The sequence below is a fragment of the Tursiops truncatus genome, chromosome 5 (genome assembly GCF_011762595.2).
Source record: "Tursiops truncatus isolate mTurTru1 chromosome 5, mTurTru1.mat.Y, whole genome shotgun sequence".
Classification (NCBI taxonomy): Eukaryota; Metazoa; Chordata; class Mammalia; order Artiodactyla; family Delphinidae; genus Tursiops; species Tursiops truncatus.
Window position 1 is genome coordinate 114690415 of NC_047038.1, and position 26876 is coordinate 114717290.

Here is a 26876-nt window from a genome sequence, read left to right on the forward strand (position 1 = left end):
CTTGATTCTAAGACATATCTTACATATTTTAACGTTTCTGATATTGGGATGCAACTCTGATGTATGTATTAACTTAATGTAGCATTTTTTAAACCAAATCTCCCCCAAAGGTATTACAAATTTACAGGGACACCTTATCATTGTTGGCATTGTAGAACTGAAGAAATATGGTTATTAATTTAGATTAGTTATAGTAAATAAGAGATTACTCCCTAAAAATTAATGAAACTTGATTCCAATTACATATTTTATTACATATAAAAGGCATAGTTCCATAAAATAGTAAAATGAATAGCTGCTTATAGGAATGTTTCACCGCATTCATCTATCACATCATGGGCTGCAGCTCCGCAAATACTGGTGCAACTATTATCATACCTTTATTGCTTCCAGGATAGGTTCGTAGAGATCTGGAAATCCAGAATAATGATACATCATACAGTGTATCAGTTCTGTTAATTGCACTAGGAAGGTTGTACTGGAAGGCAGACCATCACTTTTGAAGGAGTGAACCAAATTAACTACATGAGGAACAATCTGAACAGAAAAGAAGACAAACATTCCTCTATTTATACAAATTGTCAACAAATCCTCTAGCCTACAAATGGAATGCAAATGTTACATGATCAGCAAATGCTTTTCTGTATGTTTAGTCACTGCCTTTTTCTAAAAAAGTTATGAAGCTAAACATTTCTAGAATATCAAGGTAAATCTAGGTTTAAATCACATATAATTGTAATTCCATATAAGACCCCTCTCCTCATTCTTAGACTCCATCTAAAACTAAGGTACAAACAAATTAAGGTACAAAATAGGAGCCTTAGTCACTGCCACCATTCTAAAAAATGGCTTAAGTTGAAAAATGTTAGGGCTATTATATTTACCAGATTGTTCAGTAGGGAGAAAGTATTAAAAGATAAACCCAGAATTAGCTTAAGAGCTCCATCTAGTGTGAATTTTAGATTTTTCACTTGAAAGAATTATACAGGAGTGTGAACATTAAAGTCTACTTCAAAAAACCTTCAAGATAATTTATGCATGTAACTAAAATTACAGATCAGACTTCCCCAGTGGCGCAGTGGATAAGAATCCTCCTGACAATGCAGGGGACACAGGTTCAAGCCCTGGTCCAGGAAGATCCCACATGCTGCGGAGCAACTAAGCCTGTGTGCCACAACTACTGAGCCTGCTCTCTAGAGCCCATGAGCCACAACTACTGAAGCCCGCGTGCCTAGAGCCCGTGCTCTGCAACAAGAGAAGCCACCGCAATGAGAAGCCCGTGCACCGCAACGAAGAGTAGCCCCCACTCGCCGCAACTAGAGAAAGCCCAGGCGCAAAGACCCAACACAGCCATAAATAAACAAATAAATAAAATTATAAATAAATAAATAAAAATAAAATTACAGCTCAGGCTACAGCAGTACCTCTCTTTAAGATAAGGGACTACCTCTATTTTACGGTCGGTGTCTTATGTAAGCATGGTTATCCTTGCTAACAATCCCTATGCCCCACCTCCGAAAAGAAGAGACAGTTCTAAAACTAAAGTGAATTAGAAATTTCTCTTATTTTTAAGGAATTGGGGTTAAAAATGAAGGCGAAATCTAAAATGCTCATTGCTCATAAATATGTAGAAAACTATTAATACTGATAGCAAGCACAACAATGTCCTTTCATTATAAAATTACAATAAAAAGTCAATACAGAGCCAATCACATATTTAAGAGGTTATTAACAAAATAAAATAAATTCTATTATGCAGTAATGGCTCATTCCATTAGTACGGTGCTATACTTGTCTCAACTAATTATTACTTATAATCTGATACTACATATTTACAGTTCACATGTAAAAAGCATCTTACTCGTCTAACTCGTGATAAAAGTGAAGTTATAGCTCTATGGACTTATCATCAAACAGCAGTGACAACAATTATAGTTATATCCCAATCAACTCCCTTCCTTCCTGTAGAAAGAAAATCATATTCTTAAATTAACACTGCTATTCTCATTCTGCTGTCTCTGGTTTTACTCTTGTGCTTTGAGGTCTGAAATCACACTTTAGCTTTTGCACCACTTTCTTTAATCTTACCTCCAAAAAAGGTATTAATCTGACCATAAAACTACCAGTTCCTAATGGTTCACTCTACTGCTATCATCTCTACATTTCAAAGCAAATCTGAATTATAAGTTTGCTCCATAAAGCCATATCTATCAGATACTCTCTTGCTAAAATAGTCAGAAATCCAAATTATTGTTTCTTCAGAGGTGACAGGAGAGACAGAGATGGAAGGGAAGAGGAAAGAATTTTTAAAATGATTGTTTAATTTACAAATACCAAATCTTCTAAAAGCTAGCGTACAATCTTCCTAGTGTAGATTGGATCTCTGCAGTCAGATAATACACATAATTGTCTACTACTACATCCTATGTCAAAATGATCACTGACGTGGAAATAACACTAAGTTCTTCACAAGCATATAGACAGACATCCAAGCAGGTTATTACCTTCTAAATATCTGAAAGTTGATTTTTTTTCTGAATGAGCAAATCTAAATATTTGCAGACATTATTGTGATACTCATTAAACTTAAGTTACTATTTGAGAAAATGTGTATAACTTATTTAATTAGAAGCTTTGATATTTTCTCTTTTGTTAAAAATTTTTTTTCCACTTATAAAAAGCATACGAAAAGCAACTTGGTCCATAATAACACACACTATAATTTCAATCTCAGTTTGCTCTAAAATATTCTAAATGTATAATACAATGAATAATGATGCTGGTGATTCCAGATTATTGTTCATTCTTAGCAACTCCTAAACCTGAGTCCTTCGCTGAGTTATTTAGAGTTATAGGTGATTTAACTACCACATGATCCACTACTAGATGCCCAAGTTAATTTTAGTTGAGTAGCAGGTCAGGATACACACAGAATGTAGAGAGTTAGTAGGTCTTTGTTTTTAGACTTTACTAGGCCAGATCACAATTTTCTACTTTAGATCTAACTGTTCTTTAAATAAATGATTTAATATTTACTTATTTCAGTAGCCAAATATTTCAAAGTCAACCATTTGCCATTTCAATTACTATTTTCAGGGGAAAAAAAAGCAATACAAGGTAAGGAGATATCTTCTATCTTTAAAAAAATTGAGCAAAGAAATAGGTTTAGAGTACAGCAAAAGTGACTTTTCAGAGAGATTAAGGAATGTATGGAGAGCAATAAATATTAGAATGGATGATTTCCTTCCCAGAAATTCTGAAAATAAACCTTTTCTCAAATGGCCTATACATGATCATGCCTGAAGACAGGGAAAAATAGTTTTTTTTCCCTTGGAAGATTTTGCTAGTATAGCTGCTGTATTAGCTCAAGTGTGAGTTTTGTTTGTGTAATGGATATAAGGTTATTAACTGATGATCAAGCTCACCAATTAGGGCAATGAACTGCAGAAATCACTCACCCTAAGAGATAATGTATAATGTAATTACTTGTTAGTAAGGTTTACTTCTATTAAGCCTGAAGATTTTGGAAATGAGGCACCAAGTAGCCTATGTGAGTATATAATTCTCTGAGGCTAGTTACATTTCTAGCTGACAATCAACAACTGAAATTCTGCACTTTATCAGTCTCCTTTGAATTTGTTTGTGGTGGGTCAGTATTCCTAAGATTTTAACATTGTGGGTGTGTTGATAATGAGTTTCTAGTCCTGTAAAACTGAGGATCAGACCTTGGAGGAAGCACGTAACCACATACACCACTGCTTTCCTGTGATCCCCTAGATAGAAAAATGGACAGGTTCCTAAAATAACATTTTGTCATTTTTCACCTGCAATAACTGATAATCAAATAATCAAAATCAAATCAAATCAAAAGCAGTGATGTAGCTGGTTAAAAGTGGTAGGATTCTGGATATATTTTAAAGGTGGAATCAACAGAATTTGTAGGATATGGCCTGAAAGAGAATGAAAAGCCCTAATTCTGGGGCAACAAAACAAAGACTTATGGTTTCATGCTTCTGAAATTCTAAAGCAGTCAGTGGTTTTTTTTTTTTTTTTTTTTTTTTTTGTGGTACGCAGGCGTCTCACTGTTGTGGCCTCTCCCGTTGCAGAGCACAGGCTCCGGACGCACAGGCTCAGTGGCCACGGCTCACGGACCCAGCTGCTCCGTGGCATGTAGGATCTTCCCGGACCGGGGCACGAACGTGTCCCCTGCATCGGCAGGCGGACTCTCAACCACTGCGCCACCAGGGAAGCCCTAGTCAGTGGTTTTAAACCATTTTTCTCCTACACTGTTCACCTGTGCAACACACAACCAACAGTGACACTGACATGTGACATCTCCCATGTACAAGAGTAACTTTTAACTTTCAATTGCTGGTTGTGATTGCAAGTGGAGCAATTTTGGTGAGACCCAAAACATTCTAAAAACATATTCTTTGGAAGGAAATCTCACAATCTCAATTTTAAAAGGAATCATAAAGCTACATGAAAATAGTTAGATTTAGGACCAACCTACAAGGTTTTCACAAATACAAATGTGACTCAATATTAAATTGAAATTTTAAAACAAGTCTTTTCAGTGTAGAAAGCTTGTGTCATAACTTACCAAATGGAACGCCTCTGGAGAATGCTGAAAACTAAGCAGCATGTGAGAAAGAACTGTGAGAGCACCGGGTCTCACAAGAGGAAACCAAAGCCGATTAAAAACCTGCAGAAAAGACAAGACATCCACTTTAAGAGTTGGTAGGGAAATAATTAATCCAATCAGTGATTATCTTCCTAGGGCCAAAAATTATTTGTGTGAATATCCCCTTTCCTGAGAAGTTCTGTCATAAAATATGTTATTAAATTCTGGGAAAGGGAGAAAGTTGGGAAATAATATGACAGAGATCAAGAGAATAAAAGGACCTAACCAACTCTGAAAACTCCCTGATCAAATAAAAATCTGTCAAACCATGTTTACAAGGTGATATCTCCCTGGTCCTTTATTCATTCAATTCATTCAGCAAATACTTATTGACCACCTACTGCTGCTTGGCACTATTCTAAGTACTGGAGATACAATGGTAGATTAAAAAAAAAGAAATCTCTGATCTTACAGGGCTTACTGTCTAGAGGGTGAGTAGAGACAATATAAAGTAACATGGGAGAGAAATGCTATGAAAGCAGGGTATGTTGAAGAGGGAGTGTTGAATGGCAAAAAGATCTGCTATTTTATATACAGAATTTAAAAAATGCATCGTGATAAAGGTGATACCTGACTTAAAAAAACTGAAAGGAATGAGAGTAAGTCTGACAGATAACTTGGAGAAGAGCGTAGGAAGCAGAGCAAAGGCCCTGAGGCCTCCACCCTGGTGGACTAGAGATATAACAACTAGGGCAGTGTAAGTAAAGCACAGAGACTGAGGCAATAATAGTGGGAGACCGGATGAGAGAAGTAGCAGTGGGCCAGATCAGGTAGGACCTTGTGTGACACCTGAAGAGGACCAAGGGCAGGAGCTGCAAGGCTACTGCAATCAATATAGCAAGGGGTGGGCTTCCCTGGTGGCGCAGTGGTTGAGAGTCCGCTTGCCGATGCAAGGGACGCGGGTTCGTGCCCCGGTCCGGGAAGATCCCACGTGCCGTGGAGTGGCTGGGCCCGTGAGTCATGGCCGCTGAGCCTGCGCGTCCAGAGCCTGTGCTCCGCAACGGGAGAGACCACAACAGTGAGAGGCCCGCGTACCGCAAAAAAAAAAAAAAAAAAAAAAATCTATCTATCTATCTATACATATCAAGGGGTGATGATTACTTTGGACCAGGGTGGTAGTGATGTAGCTGGTTAAAAGTGGTAGAATTCGGGATATATTTTAAAGGTGGAGTCAACAGGATTTGTAAGATATGGACTGAGAGAGAATGAAAAGAGAGAAGAATAGCTTCAAGGTTTTGGGCCTGAGCGTGTAGAAGGATGAAGCAGTCATTTAAGATGGGGAAGAACAGGTCTGGGAGGGAAAAATCAGGGGTTAGATTGTGGATAAGTTGAACTTGAGATCCAACTGTCTAAGCTGGGTAAGTGAATATGGAGTTCATGGGAGAATAATGGACTTGAAATATAAACCTGGCAGTCATTAACTTAGAGACATTATTTAAAGCCATGGGTCACTATAAGTATGGACTGAGAAGAAAGTGAACCAGAGATATGATTCTAAGGCACTCCAAAGTTAGAAAGATCCACTACAGGAGACTGAGAAGCCAGTGAACTAGGACAAAAGTCAGGAGAGTATAACGTCCTGGAAACTAGCAGGAAAGTGTTTCAAGAGGGAGTGATCAACTATGTCAAATGACTAACAGGTCAACGAGAGAAGGCTTGAGAAATAACTCCTGAGTTAAGCAACACTGGAAAGCACTGGTGTCAAAGATAGCTTTGGCAGAATAATGGTGGTAAAAGTTTGATTAGCTGGGATTCAAGAGATAACGGGAGGAATGTGTTTTCGTAATAAATATTTGAAAACAGCAAAATTATTTTAATTACCTAATCTTAAGTAGCATTTTAAATTTCTAAAGCCCATTCAAAAGAAAACCAAAAACAAGACCACATTCAAAATTAGACACTTTAAAGGGGACAACCCAAAGATAAAAAGACTTATTATATGGGTCCATATATTCCAATAGATTTATACACTCCCACTTACCAGTTCTATCTTCAGTAAAGTAACATCTATCAAAATAGTAAACTTCTGGACAGCTGCCAGTCCTTTCAGGAGTGCAATCACCCATGTGTCTACATGCTGAGCCAACGGCCAGGAGAGCCAGTCAATCATTCTGAAAATTGAAGGAAAACAAAACTATCAGCATTGAAAATATCTTTAACATTACTTATTGAGGAATAACACGAGTTATACTAGATAATCACTCACTTTGTGACTCAAACTGAGCTTGCTTGTGAAAAGTACTATTCAAGATGTAGAAATGACTATAATGGGTGCTGGAACTCAAGGAGTTTCCAATCTTGTAAGCTGACAGTTTCTTATATAACATATTTGCATTAAAAATAATTTCTGATAAACAAGCATTTTGCATAAATGCAAAGTTTTAAACATGCTATATAGTGAGTGGTATCAATAATTTATTAGGCAAATTTACTCTAAGAAGAACAGTTAAAATACGGCTATCTGGGACTTTCCTGGTGGTACAGTGGTTAAGAATCCATCTTTCAATGCAGGGGACACTGGTTCAATCCCTGGTTAGGGAACTAAGATCCCACATGCCACGGGGCAACTAAGCCCGAGTGCTGCAACTACTGAGCCCACACGCCACAGCTACTGAGCCTGCACCACAACTAGAGAGAAGCCCGTGCACTGCAATGAAGAGCCCACGTGCCGCAACTAAGACCAGATGCAGCCAATAAATAAATATTAAAAAAACAAAAATATGGCTATCTGAACTGAGACATATGGATACGGACCAAAATTTCTCCTTTCTGGTGATTACAGTCTAAATATGAAATGCAGTGTTAAAAAAGATTATATTTTGAATTGTGAAACAGGTCTCTTCATCCCTTTCAAAATCTTACTATATAAAGACAACAAGAAGAAATTTCAAATAGATAAAAAGGGCACCAAATGTGTAAATACTGAAGTGGCCTAATTTTGTAATAATGAGTGTTTTTCTTTTTGAGTACCAATCCCGTTTAATGGAAATAAAGATAAAGTAATATGGGGTATGATGGAGACTATCCTTAATGTTACACATCAACCACAATGAAAAAGACTGCTATGATCTTTTGGAAAGCAACTGGGCCAAATGTTAATATTATTTGATCCAGTAATCCAATTGGGAGGACTATATAATAAAAAAAATAGTAAAACAAACCAGGATTTTAAAGTCAGAATGATATAGTTTAAAAATCTCAATTCACCATTTATTAGCTGGGGAACCCTAAATACTTATGTAAGTTATTTCACTTCTTTGTGTCTCAGTTCCTTATCTGTAGATTACGGATAAATTTTACAGGACCGATGTGAAGGTTAAATGAGTTAATACACTGGAAATACTGTGAATGTCTTTCTTCCAAATATTTACACATGTGGCAATAAATAAATACTTTGATTGTACAAAATGTAAAATATAAATACTAAGTACATAAACACGTGACCAAAAGAGCAACTAACATGTCAAAAGGACTGACTTTCATATGATATGTTATAAACTATCTATCAATACATTAACATTGGAGTGTTATCTTTATTAAGGTTTTTGCTCTTAAGATTAAAATGTTTCATCAGACATTAAGAGTGGCTCCGAAGTTCAAACTCATTTTACTACGAGTTATTTGTATGTTCCCTCTGCTCCCTGCACACATTTTATCTCCCTTCTTGTTTTTCTGGCCAACAATGATGGTTGTAAGTCATTAAAGTAGTCCCTAACAGCTGTTCCACGTCTCTCAACTATTGTTAGCCTGTTTTTCACAAGTCTGTGGCCACTCTAAGTACATGAAGTAGAAAGTAGAGATACTTGCATTTGTGTACAAAGAGTATATTCACTGCAGCACTGCTTATGATACAGAAAAAATGCAAATTATCTAAATGTCCATCATAAGGAAATGGCTAAATATACTATGGTATTGATACTATGAAACATTATGTTGAGTTTTAAAAGATGAGATAGATCAATATGAATCTAGCAACAGGGATCTAACACAGAAAGGTCTGAGATATTGTTGAATTAAAAAAGAAAAAAATGCCAGTAAATCTTTTTTTTTTTTTGCGGTACGCGGGCCTCTCACTGCTGTGGCCTCTCTCATTGCGGAGCACAGGCTCCGGACGCACAGGCCCAGCGGCCATGGCTCACGGGCCCAGCCGCTCCGCGGCATGTGGGATCCTCCCGGACCGGGGCACGAACGCATGTCCCCTGCATCGGCAGGCAGACTCTCAACCACTGTGCCACCAGGGAAGCCCGGTAAATCTTTTTAAAACTGTTTTTTGTTTGTTTAAAAGAAAACACATGAGTACATATTGTATATATATTTTTTAGCGTAAATACGTGCACAAAAAAACATGTGGTTTAGATAAGGAATACATGTGCGCACATCTCTTTGGCCGTATGGACTCTTCCCCATGGGGAGCAAAGTCCCAGAGTAGAACCAGGTTGGGCTCCCTAGCACACAGGGCCCAAGGCCAGAACTCCCTTTAGCTCAGGTCTAAGGGGGGTACTAGTAAAGAGTGAGGGGGCAGAGTACAAAATTCCACTTGGCCATGGCTTTTCATTATCTCTAATCACCCAATCAGCCTTTTCCTCCATCCTCTCCATTTCTAGCTTCCCATCTCATAAGCCTCTAGTCTTTATCTTATCCCATGTGTACCCAATCTCCTAACCACCCTAAAGATATTTCAAGCCAGAAGTAACACAAATTAGAAACCACTCATTCAAAAAATATTTGAGTATCTATTATATAATAGGCACTGTGTTAAGTGCTAAGAATATAATAGTAAAATATGGTTTCTGCCCTCAAACTGATAAGGAAAGTTAGGAAATTCTCAACAGTCACACAATAAGTACTAGTACTGGTATCTGAACTAAGCTCTGCTGGCGTATAATGCAACACCTTTGGCTACACTTTAATTATATTCTAGTCTTGCTTCAATTTGATTGGACTTACGTATGCTCAAATCCTCTCAGACAAAGGCACTATAGAATCAGTTATTTTTATGGTTAACTACAGTAATCTTATCCACCATGTATTGGTTACACTTTGAATTTTAAGGACACTTAACTGTGATAGGCTGATTTAATTTCTTACTATTTAAAGAACAGTTAGCTGTAGTTGTAATAAATCTTGTTTCCTCTGTTAGATTGTGGGCTTAAGAACAGCGATCTTGTTGTTTTGTTTTTTAATCTTTAATCTTTGATCTGCATTAAAATGGAGCTCAAATTTGTTGAACAAATGAAACCATTTCTCTCTATAGCCAAAAAAAGTACATGCAACTTGAAAATCTTAAAATTGGCAATATTATGAAAGGCCACAAAATAGATTTAATCTTAATTTGTAGAGAATAAAGCCAATTTTCACTTTATTGTAGGTAGCAGCTTAAGGGCTAGATCCAGCCTTCAGTTTTATTTGTTCCAATGTTTTAAATATTAGAAAACTCCACATAAAAACTGGATTTCAGTCTCCTTTTGAAAAATCAGATTAGCAACACTGAACTCAAATTTCCCTGTGATAACAAGACAACTGGAGTTGAGGATCAGCTTTCTCTTTCAGAAAATGCTTGTATACCCCATTCCCTATTACTTCAGTTACCCCGGCCTATTTCATACTTTAATGTTACTATCTGGTTCTTGTACAATACCTGCATTTGCATTTCTTTGGATTACAGAAAATGACAGTAAAGCATGACAAGTGCTATGTGTGGGGAAGCGTAGAGTATGGGGGAGTAGAAGGTGGGAGTGTGATAAAAGTAAACATTACTATTCTTTTCAATTACATTTGCAATACAAGAATAATTACTCCAGGTATATTATAAGTTAAATAGGATCATGTCAGATAAATTGGAAATGCAATGGAAACTGGATCACAACTTTCCATAGAAACATAGGTAAAAATTAATTTACAAATATATCTTAAAAATAAATTCGTAAATTGGACACTATGGTTGTTTTGAAGAGGTTAAAAAATTAAGACTAAGAGTGCCATACAGAACATTATAAATCAACTATAAGAAAAAAAGAGGAAAAAAAGACTAAATGCTAGAGGGCGAGAATTGTACACATGGAGCTTTCTGAGAACCCAAAATAAATACTTAAGTTTACAGGTTACTTTATGACTGTAATTTACAACAGGTGCACAGAAACCACTGTTCTAAATCCTTACATTTTAGGGGACTTCCCTGGTGGTCCAGTGGTAAAGAATCTGCCTTACAATGCAGGGGCGCGGGTTCCTATCTTCTTCTTGAACTAAGATCCCACATGCTGCAGGGCAACTAAGCCCGCACACCACAACTACTGAGCTCATGAGCCTCAACTAGAGCCCATGTGCCACAACTAGAGAGCCCATGTGCCACAACTACAGAGCCCACGTGACACAACTAGAGAAGAGGAACCCCACACACCACAACTAGAGAGAAGCCCACGCACCACAACTAGAGAGAAGCCCACGCACCACAACTAAGACCTGACACAGCCAAAAATAAATAAATAAATGCTTACATTTTATTTAAATGTGCTATGCATACACACATATATGTGCACACAGGAAATAAATAGAAAAAAATTATAAAACAAAACCAGACAGATATGAAACAAGAACAGGAAGACAGGAAAAGCTCAATTAGAAAAATATAGTCATTGAAATAAAGACACTCAATAACTGGAATAATCTCTATAAATGGGTATCTTTGAAGGAAAAACTAGTAAATTATAAGACAGTATTGATGCTCTTCCCCTTAGATCACCACAAGGTCTGCACCCTCATTTCCTTCATATCTTTATTTCATGGTCACCTTCTCAGTGAGGCCTTCCTCATCTATCATATTTAAAATTGCAAACCATTCCCCATGCTTTCTTGCTTTCCTATCTACTTTTTTCCAAAAACGCTCATCACTATCCAACATACAAAATTATTTTACTTACCATACTTAATGAAATCTAAAACAAAATCAGTTTTAGGATGTAAAATTTAGTTTGTGTACCACTAAGGCAAGAAAAGTCCTGTAATCTAAACTAGAACACCAATGACTGTACCTTTCCACATTTTAGCATCTCTGAGATCAGGATGTATCTCTTCAAATATGTTACTGATATTGCCTGCCTGCCTCCCCAGCTAGAAGCCCGTTAGGATATTTCTACCCATTTGTTCAATGAGGTTTTTAAACACTGCTTGGCACTCATAGTAAGTGCCCAATAAATGTGATTTTAATAGTTGAAAGAATGAATGATTGAATTAACAAAAGCACAAGAGTTCTGAGAAGCAAAAATAACATTAAGTTTACACCTAGAAATATAAGAATAAAACTGCAAAACATCAAGGATAAAGAGAAAAGCATAAACATTACCAGAAGACCCTAACTACTCACAAAGGAACGATAATCAAATTGACTGCAGACTCCACATCAGCAACAATAGATGCCAGAAGACAATGCAGTATTATTTTCAAAATGCTAAGAGAAAATAATTATTAAATTAGAATTCTGTATCTTGCCAAATCATCTACTTGGGAATAAGCAAGAAAAAAACACCATTTCAAACAAAGGCTAAGAAAGTATTACCCAGAGGTCCTGGTTGAAAGAGAAAGTAAAAGTATGTACTAAGTAAAAGTATATACTTAGCCAGAAAAAAAAAGATCCCAGAGGGAGGAAATAGGTTGCAGGCAACAATACTGAGCAAAGAAATTAGTAAAATATATTGATAATCCAACCAACTCCTGGCTGAACAGTAAGTGTATATGTGTGCTATATTTTTGGAATTTAAAAAAGCTGAATAGAAAACAGATATGTGAGTTACTGGATGCCTGTCAAGCCTATAGTAAGGTAAACAATTCATTTCAATTAATTTGGAGAGTCTTTATATATTTGATTCCACAATATCAGTTTTAAACATTTCCCTAAGTTTTTCATTACCCACAAAATACAGCAAAATATCTCCTCCTCCCAAATCTACAATTACCATCTATGGTGTTATGAAGAAGTACCTGCAAAGAGCTTGGGTCATACTTGCATCTTTTACATTTGGATCTGTAGTAAGGCTCCTGATGAGAACTGTTATCATCTGAAGAGGAATGTGCTGCACAAGGCTTGCCAATGCCACAGAAGGTTCAAATGATGCATCTATTTTTTAAATGAAAAGAAAAAGGAACATGGCAAGAAGGTTCAAGGGAAGTATTCAGAGAGAACAACAATTTACCACCCCTCCACCAGGCAGTTGTTACACTCCATCTCATGGGTAGACTCTAACATACAAGGAATGTTAAACTGCAGAAACGAGAGATTAAGAGTAGTAGTTCGACAGTACTGCAACATAAAAACTATTCTTCACTATGGCCATATTTAGTCCGTAAATTACTTTATTTTCTTGCATTCTTTAATATTGTTATTGTCGTGTTAAAATATTCATTTGTAAAGCAGTAGTCAGAAAAGACATGCAAGGTATCATAATTCCCATTTTAGATCCTCCAAAGTAACTTACCCCTATTAATTATAGTAGTCATCACATTGTTCTAAGGAAAATTTTTAAAATCACTTAAAGAAGTAGAAACTAAGATAAATTTGGGGGGGACTTTGCTTAAACTACATGAAAATTAAGCAAATCCAAGATGAGCAGCTTTACTACTACAGGTGAAAAAGTTCTGGGGAAATCGAACTGTTATAGCAACACAGGCAATACATAAAAAATTACAATTAAAAAATAAACCAAAACTCAGATAATGCAAATATATAGTTGGTAATTCTTTCATAAATGTACTTAATTCATCAGGAAAGCATGGAGCCTGTTAAAACTCTACTCTTATTTCTTATTCTCAACATAAAAGGAGGATATCTCCTTCACAAGTTCAATTTCGAACAACAGCCAGAGAACGATTGTACCAAGCAGAGAGGGAGTGAACACAGTTTTGGATCTATTGTTTCACAACTTACAGAGCTGGAAGCTCCATGTCCGAACAAGGAATGCAAACATACAGGTAAAATTCCCGAGTGAGAAAGCATTTTCCTGCTAAGTATCACCTGATCCCTCCCGGATTTCTAAGGACATGATCCGTGGGCTATTGACACCTGGAGCGCAAAAACACCTATTTAAGTCTTCATGCTCTTTCCCTTCACTCGTCCACCTGTATCTACTCTCACAAACTACTGCAGACATAAAATGTCAATATTCAACAACGACACAGTTAACTAGGATAATCTAATAATAAATGGCACACAGTCCATGAATTAAAAAATGGAAAAATTCAGAAACTAAGGAAAAACTCATGACAGCAAGATGACAGAATCACAGTACAATGATGATACAGTAAACATTATTATGCGGCCATTAGTCACTAATGAATAGAAGCTTTCACATAGTAGCTGTCATCTTCAAAGCATTCCATAACTTGAGCAGAAGCTGGGTAGTTAAGCAACTTGTTTGCTGCCAAAGGTCTTAGACCTCGACGTTCTCAGCCTCTAAACTGGAAACACTGCCCGTTTTTTAATGTCCAAAGTGACAGCCTGAATAGGGCAGTGGATAAGAATTTGGATGAAGGTGTTAAGATGTCCTCTCCCATTAAGATGTTTTCAGAGCAGGGAAACAAACACGGTGTGTACGTAAGAGACACACACTAAATTTCCAAGAGAGATTTTCTCGCAATGTAATGACCCTTACCTGTGGAAGAAATGCTTGCAAAAACTTCTTGCAGGGAAGGCAGCAAGGTGGAGGGCTCGGCCTTCCAGATGTTCTGGAGCAAGTTACTCACTTTTGTCACCTGTGAGACATATTCCCGCAGCTCTTTCTCCTGGGTGGACACGCACTGGAAGTGGCCTATCGTTCGAACCAGCTGTTGGCAGAAGGTGATGGACAATTTCCCCTTGGGGATGCACTGCACGAAGTCGGTCAGGAGGTCGCTCAGTCGGGCGCAAAGCTGCGGCTCCGGCCTCTCACACACCATCCGCAGCACCTCCACCTGCAGCAGGCTGAAGAGGTCCAGCACCGACGGGCAGCTCATGATCAGCTTCAGGCCGTTGTGAATGTAGTCCAGGATGGCTACGTCCTTCCTGTCCAGCGAGTGGTAGCCCTGTTGGAGGAGGCCCAGCACGAACGTCTTATTGAAGAAGGACTCGAACTCTGGCCGGTGGTAGCGCGCGTAGGCCTCCAGCACTTGATGGCCCACCTGCCGCTGAAAGGGGTCCTGGCCCTCCAGGATGAGCCGCGTCGTGAGGTCAAACATGGCCTCGCATTGCGCCTCGTCCAGCCAATGCTCCGCCGACTCCACCACCTTCCGCACGATCACCCGCTTGAGGGGCAGCGGGTGCGAAGAACTCACCAGGCCCTCCAGGATCTTGTCCATTGTCGCCACGCTGCAAGGCCCGGCCCAGTGAGGAAGGAGCGGGCGGCCACGGCCCCAGGGTGGGCCAGGAGAGCCCCGGGGCGGAGGTGAACTTGGAGCGCAGCAGCAGCAGCGGGACCGACCACCGCCACCGCTGCCTCAGTAGCCACATTTATCGGGCAGGGGGGCCCATCCAAGCCCGGGCGGGAGTTGGCAAGCCTGGGGCGCGTAAGAATCGGCACCGCCCGCGATGGGCCTAAGAAGCCAGAGGCCCGCACTCCGCCGCCGCCCCGGGCCCGCGGGGCCTCAGCATCAGCTCTGAGGGGCCAGCGGGGTCCCCTGGCGGCTACGGGTGCTCAGGGGCCGGGGCTGCGAGCCAGTGGATGAGGAAGCACGCCTCCGCGTTCTGCGGCAGTTGTGGGAGTCCGGGCTCCGGCAGGTCGTAGGATGAAAACCGCCCCGGGTTGAGTCAGGAGCCGCTGTCACGGACGGTGCCGGATCAGCCGGGGAGAAGAGGGGGTGGACACCCTTGACCCGGATTCAGAAGGTCCGGCAAACAGGAAGTGGAGGACGTTGGAACCTCCGGAAAGGCCCGCCCCTCCGCCCCTTCGCCCCGCCCCACTCCTTTCCTCCCTCCCCTCTCACCGTCCTCCGCCCACAATCGCCTCCTACCTCATAGGCCGCGCTGGTACCCCGTCGCTGACCCGCAGCTTAGCTGCTGCGCTGGCGCGGCTGCCTCTGGCTGAGTGGGGCGGCTACCGTAGTGTCACTGGGGATCGTGTGTAAGTCACAGGAGGCTTCCCGGGAGAAGCGGCCGGGAGCGGACGCGTTGGAGGTGACTACGACTCTACGAGTTCCACCTTCCTATCTCTATCCGTTCTGTCCGAGTCAGGTTACTTGTGAAAGGCCGAGAAAGTTTTATTTAGGTAAAATCTTGTGAATGGGAAAGTTTTGGAAACACGAGTAGAAGAGCATTTGGGGAGAAAGTAAGGAAAAGAACTCAAAATCCGGATTGAAGGGAAATCGTTTGAGGTCGTGGCCCATTCATCAAGAAATGAGCTAGGGTTCCTAAATGAGATTGCCTTTCTCTTGCGTGTGGTTATTAAAGTAAGGGCTGTACTGGTGGCCATATGCGTTTGGAGACGATCCGTTATCTTTAGCAAATATCTTTTTAATGAGCTTTTGTGGCGTGTCGAAAATTTATGTTGTCCGAAAAATGGGGGGAGAGTAAGGAAAATGACAGGTGAGAAAGAATGAAAGAGTACTTTGAAAATAAAAAAGGTGAAATTTTCACAGTATTTACGTGTAGGCTGACACTGAAGATGGTTTACAATAAAGAAGAATAGATGGAGTCATCACGCTTGTACTCTTTCAAGTTAAATTCCAAGGATTCACCATAAGAATTTAGGCTTTAATTGGAGACCTTTAAATTGGAAAATATTGCCTAATTATAGCTCCGTTAAGACTTGACTAATATGATTGTGATGTCAGACGTTAACGGCCTGTAATACAGACGAAACTTTAAAACGGTTTAGTTGAAATGTCCAGTAGAAAAAGGAACAAAATTGTAAGTTGTTTACCTTGCTTAATAGTGTTTTGGTTTTTACCAATTTACAAAATGGTTACACCAATATATTTAACACATCAGTAAGGATAATCTTGAAAAGAATGGCTGTTTAGACAAGGTAGGAGCTGGGTAGAGGAAACTTGAGACCGAGTTAGTTTGCAGGAAGAGATTGAAGATAAAAGAGATATGAAGTAATTGATGGATCTAAGACAGTCATGCTAGAACACAGGAATAGCTTTGGAACTTTTCCTTTTCCAATAGATGGAAGTAAAACTACAGAGGAAAGTTCGCCTTTACTGGGAATGGTGCCACGTTGGAAGACAAAAATAAGGTAGAAAGTAAAGCATTAAGAGGACTGAGTGGTAGGATTGTGGATTTGCTGATATCCTGTAACTTAAATGCTGAGATGTAAAATTAACAATACTTAATGACTATCTTACATCCTATGTTATGTGACAAGGGAATAACAGAGGAAAGAAAACAATATTTGTTATATTTGTTATATATATTAATATATAATCTAAGCAAATATTTTTGTTATATATACTAAGCAAATATATTACACATTCACAACGAAAAAAGGAGGAAATACTTATAAGTCTGTAAATGGTCATGTTATAGTTGGTATTTATAACAGCCTTTTCCCACTACTATTTCGTATTTCCTTTGCCTTCAGCAAGTACCTCAGCTGGTTGTAGTTCTTTGCTTGGTGGAGTGACCCAAACCTTCATTCCTGAAGAATCTGGGCCATTACTAGTCCTACCTGGATTGGATTGTTGTAGATTTCCATTGATTTTAATCACAGAGCATAGTAATACTAAGAGATGCCCTAAGGGATCTCTTGTATTCCAGACAATGCATTCCTTATCTCCATTGTATTAATAGTAGAGTTGCTGTCCAATTTCCTCTTGATAGTGAGGATTAATCACCCCAGCCAGCACACTAATTCCCTTCTTTGCATGTTTTTTTAAAAAATAGATCTTTATTGGAGTATAATTGCTTCACAATATTGTGTTAGTTTCTGTTGCGCAACGAAGCAAATCAGCCATATGCATACACATGTCCCCATATCCCCTCCCTCTTGAGCCTCCCTCCCATCCTCCCTATCCCACCCCTCTAAGTCATCGCAAGGCACCAAGCCGATTTCCCTGTGCTATGCTGCTGCTTCTCATTCTGTAGTGTATATATGTTCATGCTACTCTCACTTTGCCCCAGCTTCACCCTCCCACCCCATGTCCTCAAGTTCATTTTCTATGTTTACCTCTTTATTCCTGCCCTACAACTAGGTTCATCAGTACCGTTTTTTTTTTTTTTTAGATTCCATATATATATGCGTTAGCATACAGTATTTTTCTCTTTTTGACTTACTTCATTCTGTATGACAGACTCTAGGTCCATTCAACTCACTACAAATAACTCAATTTCGTTTCTCTTTATGGCTGAGTAATATTCCATTGTATATATGTGCCACATTTTTATCCATTCATCTGTTGATGGACATTTAGGTTGGTTCCATGTCCTGGCTATTGTAAATAGTGCTGCAGTGAACATTGTGGTACATGTCACTTTTTGAATTATGGTTTTCTCAGGGTATATGCCCAGGAGTGGGATTGCTGGGTCATATGGTAGTTCTATTTTTAGTTTTTTAAGAAACCTCCATACTGTTCTCCATAGTGGCTGTATCAATTTACATTCCCAGCAACAGTGCAAGAGGGTTCCCTTTTCTCCACACCCTCTCCAACTATTGTTTGTAGATTTTTTGATGATAGCCATTCTGATGGGCCTGAGGTGATACCTCATTGTAGTTTTGATTTGCATTTCTCTAATGATTAGTGATATTGAGCATCTTTTCATGTGCCTCTTGACCATCTGTATGTCTTCCTTGGTGAAATGTCTATTTAGGTCTTCCACCCTTTTTTTTTTTTTAACATCTTTATTGCGGTACAATCGCTTTACAATGGTGTGTTAGTTTCTGCTTTATAACAAAGTGAATCAGTTATACATATACATATGTTCCCATATCTCTTCCCTCTTGCATCTCCCTCCCTCCTACTCTCCCTATCCCACCCCTCCAGGTGGTCACAAAGCACCGAGCCCATATCCCTGTGCCATGCGGCTGCTTCCCACTAGCTATCTACCTTACGTTTGGTAGTGTATATATGTCCATGACTCTCTCTCGCTTTGTCACAGCTTACACTTCCCCCTCCCCATATCCTCAAGTCCATTCTCCAGTAGGTCTGCGTCTTTATTCCTGTCTTACCCCTAGGTTCTTCATGACATTTTTTTTCTTAAATTCCATATATATGTGTTAGCATATGGTATTTATCTTTTTCTTTCTGACTTACTTCACTCTGTATGACAGACTCTAGGTCTATCCACCTCATTACAAATAGCTCAATTTCGTTTCTTTTTGTGGCTGAGTAATATTCCATTGTATATATGTGCCACATCTTCTTTATCCATTCATCCGATGATGGGCACTTAGGTTGTTTCCATCTCCGGGCTATTGTAAATAGAGCTGCAGTGAACATTTTGGTACATGACTCTTTTTGAATTTTGGTTTTCTCAGGGTATATGCCCAGTAGTGGGATTGCTGGGTCATATGGTAGTTCTATTTGTAGTTTTTTAAGGAACCTCCATACTGTTCTCCATAGTGGCTGAACCAATTCACATTGCCACCAGCAGTGCAAGAGTGTTCCCTTTTCTCCACACCCTCTCCAGCATTTATTGTTTCTAGATTTTTTGATGATGGCCATTCTGACTGGTGTGAGATGATATCTCATTGTAGTTTTGATTTGCATTTCTCTAATGATTAATGATGTTGAGCATTCTTTCATTTGTTTGTTGGCAGTCTGTATATCTTCTTTGGAGAAATGTCTATTTAGGTCTTCTGCCCATTTTTGGATTGGGTTGTTTGTTTTTTGTTATTGAGCTGAATGAGCTGCTTGTAAATTTTGGAGATTAATCCTTTGTCAGTTGCTTCATTTGAAAATATTTTCTCCCATTCTGAGGGTTGTCTTTTGGTGTTGTTTATGGTTTCCTTTGCTGTGCAAAAGCTTTGAAGTTTCATTAGGTCCCATTTGTTTATTTTTGTTTTTATTTCCATTTCTCTAGGAGGTGGGTCAGAAAGGATCTTGCTGTGATTTATGTCATAGAGTGTTCTGCCTATGTTTTCCTCTAAGAGTTTGATAGTTTCTGGCCTTACATTTAGGTCTTTAATCCATTTTGAGCTTATTTTTGTGTATGGTGTTAGGGAGTGATCTAATCTCATACTTTTACATGTACCTGTCCAGTTTTCCCTGCACCACTTATTGAAGAGGCTGTTCTTTCTCCACTGTGCATTCCTGCCACCTTTATCAAAGATAAGGTGTCCATATGTGTGCTTCCACCCATTTTTTAACTGGATTGTTTGTTTTTTTGATATTGAGCTCCATGAGCTGTTTGTATATTTTGGAGATTAATCCTTTGCCTGTTGTTTCATTTGCAAATATTTTTCCCATTCTGAGGGTTGTCTTTTTGTCTTATTTATGGTTTCCTTTGTTGTGCAAAAGCTTTTAAGTTTCATTAGGTCCCATTTGTTTAGTTTTATTTCTATTTCCATTACTCTAGGAGGTGGGTCAAAAAAGATCTTGCTGTGGTTTATGTCAAAGAGTGTTTGTCCTATGTTTTCCTCTAAGAGTTTAATAGTGTCTGGTCTTACATTTAAGTCTTTAATGATTTGGCGTTTATTTTTGTGTATGGTGTTAGGTAGTGTCCTAATTTCATTCTGTTACATGTAACGGTCCAGTTTTCCCAGCACCACTTGTTGAAGAGGCTGTCTTTTCTCCATTGTATGTTCTTGCCTCCTTTGTCATAAATTAAGTGCCCATATGTATGTGGGTGTATCTCTGGGCATTCTGTCTTGTACCATTGATCTATATTTCTGGTTTTGTTTCAGTACCATACTATCTTGATTACTGTAGCTTTGTGGTATAGTTTGAAGTCAGGGAGCCTGATTCCTCCAACGCTGTTTTTCTTTTTGAAGATTGCTTTGGCTATTCGGGGTCTTTTGTGTTTCCATACGAATTGTAAAATTTTTTGTTCTAATTCTATGAAGAATGCCATTGGTAGTTTGATAGGGATTGCATTGAATCTGTAGATTGCTTTGGGTAATATAGTCATTTTCACAATATTGATTCTTCCAATCCAAGAACATGATATATTTCTCTATGTGTTTATGTCATCGTTGATTGCTTTCATCAGTATTTTGTAGTTTTCTGAGTACAGGTCTTTCACCTCCTTAGGCAGGTTTATTCCTAGGTATTTTATTCTTTTTGTTGCAATGGTTAATGAGAGTATTTCCTAATTTCTCTTTCTGATTTTTCGTTGTTGGTGTATATGAATGCCAGAGATTTCTGTGCATTAATTTTGTATCCTGCAACCTTACCAAATTCAATGATTAGTTCTAGTAGTTTTCTGGTGGCATCTTTAGGATTTTCTATGTATATTATCATGTCGTTGGCAGAAGGTGACAGTTTTACTTCTTCTTTTCCAATATTTATTCCTTTAATTTCTTTTTCTTCTCTGATTGCTGTGGCTAGGATTTCCAAAAGTATGTTGAATAAGAGTGGTGAGAGTGGATATCCTTGTTTTGTTCCTGATATTTGTGGAAATGCTTTCAGGTTTTCACCATTGAGTATGATGCTTGCTGTGGGTTTGTCATATATGGCCTTTATTATGTTGAGGTAGGTTTCCTCTCTGCCCATTTTCTGGAGAGTTTTTATCATAAATCAGTGTTGAATTTTGTCAAAAGCTTTTTCTGCATCTACTGAGAGTATCATATGGTTTTTATTCCTTAATTTGTTAATGTGATGTATCACATTGATTGATTTGTGTATATTGAAGAACCCTTGCATCCCTGGGATAAATCCCACTTGATCATGGTGTATGATCCTTTTAATGTGCTGTTGGATTCTGTTTGCTATCATTTTCTTCAGGATTTTTGTATCTATGTTCGTCAGTGATATTGGCCTATAATTTTTTTTTTTTGTGATATCGTTTTCTGTTTTTGTTATCAGGCTGATGGTGGCTTTGTAGAATGAATTTGGGAGTGTTTCTCCCTCTGCAATTTTCTGGAAGAGTTTGAGAAGGATCAGTGTTAGCTCTTCTCTAAATATTTGATAGAATTCACCAGTGAAGCCATCTGGTCCTGGAGTTTTGTTTGTTGGAAGATTTCTAATTACAGTTTCAATTTCATTACGTGTGATAGGTCTGTTTGTATTTTCTAATTCTTCCTGGTTCAGTCTTGGAAAGTTGTACCTTCCAAGAATTTGTCCATTTCTTCATGGTTGTCCATTTTATTGGCATATAGTTGTTTGTAGTAATCTCTTATAATCCTTTGTATTTCTGCAGTGTCAGTTGTGATTTTCCCTTTTTCATTTCTAATTTTATTGATTTGTGTCCTCTCCTTTTTTTTCTTGATGAGTCTGGCTAAGGGTTTATCAATTTTGTTTATCTTTTCAAAGAACCAGCTTTTAGTTTTATTGATCTTTGCTATTGTTTTCTTCATTTCTATTTTATTTATTTCTGCTCTGATCTTTATGCTTTCTTTCCTTCTACTGACTTTGGGTTTTCTTTGTCCTTCTTTCTCTAGTTGTTTTAAGTGTAAGGTTAGATTATTTATTTGAGATTTTTCTTGTTTCTTGAGGTGAGATTGAATTGCTGTGAACTTCCATCTTAGAACTGCTGTGTCCCATAGGTTTTGGGTCGTCGTGTTTTTGTTGTCATTTGTTTCAGTGTATTTTTTATTTCTTCTTTGATTTCTTCAGTAATCTCTTGGTTATTTAGTAGTGCACTGTTTAGCCTCCATGTATTTGTGATTTTTACTGTATTTTTCCTGTAATTGATTTCCAATCTCATAGCATTGTGGTCAGGAAAGATGCTTGATATGATTTCAATTTTCTTAAATTTATTTAGGCTTGATTTGTGACCCAAGATGTGATCTATACTGGAGAATGTTCCACGTGCACTTGAGAAGAAAGTGTATTCTGCTACTTTTGGGTGGAAGTTTTATAAATATCAATTAGCTCTGTCTGGTCTATTGTGTCATTTAAAGCTTGTGTTTCCTTATTAATTTTCTGTTTGGATGATCTGTCCATTGGTGTAAGTGGGGTGTTAAAGTCCCCTACTATTATTGTGTTACTGTCAATTTCTCCTTTCATGGTTGTTAGCATTTGCCATACATATTGAGGTGCTCCTGTGTTGGGTGCATAAACATTTACAATTGTTATATCTTCTTCTTGGATTGATCCTTTGATCACTATGTAGTGTCCCTCCTTATCTCTTGTAACAGTCTTTATTTTAGTCTATTTTATGTGATATAAGTATTGCTACTCCAACTTTCTTTTGATTTCCATTTGCATGGAATATCTTTTCCATCCCTTCACTTTCAGTCCTTATGTGTCCCTAGGTCTGAAGTGGGTCTCTTGTAAACAGCATATATATGCATCTTGTTTTTGTATCCATTCAGCCAGTCTGTGTCTTTTGGTTTGGGCATTTAATCCATTTACATTCAAGGTTATTAAATTCAATATGTATGTTCTTATTACCATTTTCTTAATTGTTTTTGGTTTGGTTTTGTGAATCTTTTTTTTCTTTTGTGTTTCCTGCTTAGAGAAGTTTCTTTAGCATTTGTTGTGAAGCTGGTTTGGTGGTGCTGAATTCTCTTAGCTTTTGCTTGTTTGAAAAGCTTTTAACTTCTCCACTGAATCTGACTGAGATCCTTGCTGGGTAGAATAATCTTGGTTGTAGGTTTTTCTCTTTTATCACTTTAAGTGTATCCTGCCACTCCCTTCTGGCCTTCAGAGTTTCCGTTGAAAAATCAGCTGATAACCTTATGGGGATTTCTTTGTATTCTACTTTTTGTTTTTCCCTTGCTGCTTTTAATATTTTTTCTTTGAATTATTTTTTTGTTAGTTTGATTAATATGTGTCTTGGTGTGTTTTTCCTAGGGTTTATCCTGTTTGGGACTCTCTGTGCTTCCTGGACTTGGGTGACTATTTCCTTTCCCATGTTAGGGAAGTTTTCAACTATAATCTCTTCAGATATTTTCTCAGACTCTTTCTTTTTCTCTTCTTCTTCTGGAACCCCTATAGTTTGATTGTTGGTGCGTTTAGTGTTGTCCCAGAGGTCTCTGAGGTGGTCTTCAATTCTTTTCATTCCTTTTTCTTTATTCTACTCATCAGCAGTTATTTCCACCATTTTGTCTTCCAGCTCACTTATTCGTCCTTGTGCCTCAATTATCCTATTATTGATTCCTTCTAGTGTATGTTTCATTTCAGTTATTGTGTTGTTCATCTCTGTTTGTTCTTTAGTTCTTCTAGATCTTTGTTAAACATTTCTTGTATTTTCTCAATCCATACCTCCATTCTATTTCCAAGATTCTGGATGATATTTACTGTCATTATCTGAATTCCTTTTTGGGTAGACTGCCTATTTCCTCTTCATTTATTTGGTCTTGTAGTTTTTACCTTGCTCCTTCATCTGTGACATTTTTTTGCCGTCTCATTTTTTTTTTTTTTTTTTTATGAGTGGGATGGAATCATTGTTGCGTTTCCTGGTGGCAGAATTCTTCTCTTTGAAACTAAGACTTCTACAGCAGCAGAGCATAAGGTCACAGGAACAAGGAGCAAACATTTTGCAAAAAATGTCACTAGGAGAAATAGTGGTACCCCTCCCATTTCTATCCCTTGGTTTCTGGACCTGTGAATCCTGGCTATGAGAGAAATAGCACCATGTATTGGATGCTGATTCAGAGCATATACAGCATTCTGGAGAACTTTGCTACAGTCCTGCAAGTTCTAGTCACCTAGTGGCACCGTGACTGAGTCTTCAAAAGGCTATTCCACCATTCTGTCAAGCCATCTGCTTCAGGATGGTGGGATACATGGTAAGATCAGTGAATTTCATGAGCATGGGTCCATTGCCTCACTTCATTTGCTGTGAAGTGAGTTCCTTGATCAGAAGCAATGCTGTGTAGAATACTATGATGGTGGATAAAGTATTCTGTAAGTTCATGGATGGTAGTTTTGGCAAAAGCATTGTGTGCAGGGGAGACAAATTTATATCCACAAATTTATATCCAGAGTAAATGTTTATTCCAGTAAGAACAAAATATTCCCCCTTCCATGATGGAAGGAGTCCAGTGTAATCAACCTGCCACCAGATAGCTGGCTACCACCCAAGGAACTCGTGCCATGGTGTTGGTCTCTGCCGTTGACAGGTTGGGCACTCAGCAGTGGCCATAGCCAGGCCTTGGTAAGTGGAAGTCCATGTTGCTGAGCCCATGCATAACCTCCATCCCTGTCACCATGACCACTTTGTCTGTGAGAACATTGGGTGAATACAGGGGTGGCTGGGGAAAAAGTGATTCAGTATGTAATCATATGTCTGGCCATTTCTCCTTCCATTGAAAGTGAACAGCCAGGTTCACTGCTTGAAGTTCACCTGCTTGGAGGAGTTCCTTCACTACTGTCCTTCAGGGATGTCCCAGAACAAGGGGATGTAGTGCTATAGCCATCCACTTTTGGGTGGTGCTTGCATATTGTCCAAAATCATCTGTAAACCAGGCCAGAGTCTTCTCTTCCTCTGTCAATTGATTTAGGGAACTCCCCATGAGGCCACAGAGGCAGATTTATTTCTCACTGTGGCATGCAAATGTCTTACCATTAAGTCTAGAGTAGTTCCTATTCCAGGTCCATCTTTTGCTCACCAGGTCCAATCCGTATACTGTCATCAATGTAATGGAGCAGTGTAATGTCTTGTGGAAGAGAAAGGCAATCAAGATACTTGTGAATTAAATTATGATCCCCTAAGTTAGGACTGGAGAGTTTAGTCCCCTGAGACAGGAAAGTGAAGGTGTATTGCTGCTGGCCTTGCTAGCTGGAAACAAACTGCTTCTGGTGATCCTACCAATAGGTATAGAGAAAAAACATTTGTAAGATCAGTAGCTGCATACCAGATACCAAGGAATGTGTTAATTTGCTCAAGCAATGAAACCACATCTGGTAGAGTAACTGTAGTTGGAGTCTCCACCTGGTTAAGCTTACGATAGTCCACGGTCATTCTCCGAGATCCATCTGTCTTCTGAACAGGTTAAACAGGTGAGTTGAATGGGGACGTGGTGGGAATCACCACTCCTGCATCTTTCAAGTCCTTGATTGTGACACTAATCTCTGCAGTCTTTCCAGGAATATGGTAGTGCTTTTTGTTTACTATTTTCCTAGGTAGAGGCAGTTCTAATGGATTCCACTTGACCTTTTCCACTTGAATAGCCCTCACTACACGGGTCAAGGAACCTTTGTGGGGATTCTGCTAGTTGCTGAGTATATCTGTTCCAATAATTAATTCTGGTATTGGGGAAATAACCACAGAATGGGTTAGGGGACCCACTGGGCTCACTCGCTGTGAGACAGACTTGAGCTAAAATTCCATTGATCACTTGACCTCCATATGTTCCTACTCTAACTGGTAGATCATAATGATGTTTTTGATCTCCCGGAATTAGTGTCAGTTCTGAGTCAGAGTCCAGTAGTCCCCCAAATCTCTGAGTATTTCCTTTTGCCCAATCACACTTACCCTGGCAAAAAGCTGTAGGTTACTTTGGGGAAGGCTGGGAGAAAGATTAACAGTATAAATTTTTGGCAGTTCATCCAAGGGGTTCTGGGTCTACAAACTGGCTCAAGTCTGGGAACTAAATGAAGGACCATGACTCTTTCTTTTCATGACTCAGGTTAGACTTGTCTTCATTTGGCCTAGAACTTTCCTGCTTATACAGATCAAGTAAGAATTTAGTAGGCTTCCTATCTATTTCATTTCTAGGAACACCACGATCCACTAGCCAGTGCCTTAGGTCTATGCAAGTCAGACTTTTCTGGTTGCTACGTCTCTGCTGTCCATTATGGTAACCAGAGCACCTTGCCTTTGGCAGTGCCACTTGATCCCTGCTCTCTGAGATTCAATCACTCCCATTGCATTTAGGTTTTCCAATTCAGTGACTGCAGTCCCTGCTATAAGGCCTCGCCTATAAAGAAGAGTGATCACAGAGTTCTTCAGAGATGTTGGGGCTCCTCTCACAAGGTTATTTCTCACGGTAGTGGTGAAAGATATGTTTTCTGTACCCTTCCGATATGGATACATAGGTCTTAAATGACAAATCCACTCTAACATTCCAATCTCCTTAAGCCTTTGAATCCCTTCCTCCATGTTAAACCGAGGCAGGTCTAGCATTTCTCATTTGCCCACTGGTGGTTGATTGAGATCACTAAGGGAATTAGTGTAGATGGG

At 38.9% G+C, this 26876-nt stretch overlaps 1 protein-coding gene and 1 long non-coding RNA gene across 5 annotated transcripts in view; one reads left to right on the forward strand and one right to left on the reverse strand.

Annotated features, from left to right (window-relative positions):
* USP38 (ubiquitin specific peptidase 38) overlaps positions 1 to 15510 on the reverse strand; it is a 61982-nt gene extending 46472 nt beyond the window's left edge. For 2 of the 4 annotated variants that reach the window (XM_073805530.1, XM_019926519.3), the window contains exons 1-5: positions 14326 to 15509; positions 12659 to 12794; positions 6666 to 6795; positions 4604 to 4705; positions 379 to 537 (exon numbers count right to left, since the gene is read on the reverse strand). In XM_073805530.1, coding sequence (XP_073661631.1) covers positions 379 to 537; positions 4604 to 4705; positions 6666 to 6795; positions 12659 to 12794; positions 14326 to 15007 — 1209 coding nt within the window. In that variant the 5' untranslated portion in view covers positions 15008 to 15509. Of the gene's footprint in view, positions 1 to 378; positions 538 to 4603; positions 4706 to 6665; positions 6796 to 12044; positions 12064 to 12658; positions 12795 to 14325 lie in introns of those variants that run through there. The other 2 variants (XM_033857337.2, XM_033857338.2) reach the window with 2 other exon arrangements.
* Positions 15511 to 15671: 161 nt separating this feature from the next.
* LOC141278819 (uncharacterized) overlaps positions 15672 to 26876 on the forward strand; it is a 91471-nt gene continuing 80266 nt past the window's right edge. Inside the window, exon 1 of the long non-coding RNA XR_012332160.1 lies at positions 15672 to 15821. This is a non-coding gene — a long non-coding RNA (uncharacterized lncRNA). The remainder of the gene's footprint in view (positions 15822 to 26876) is intronic.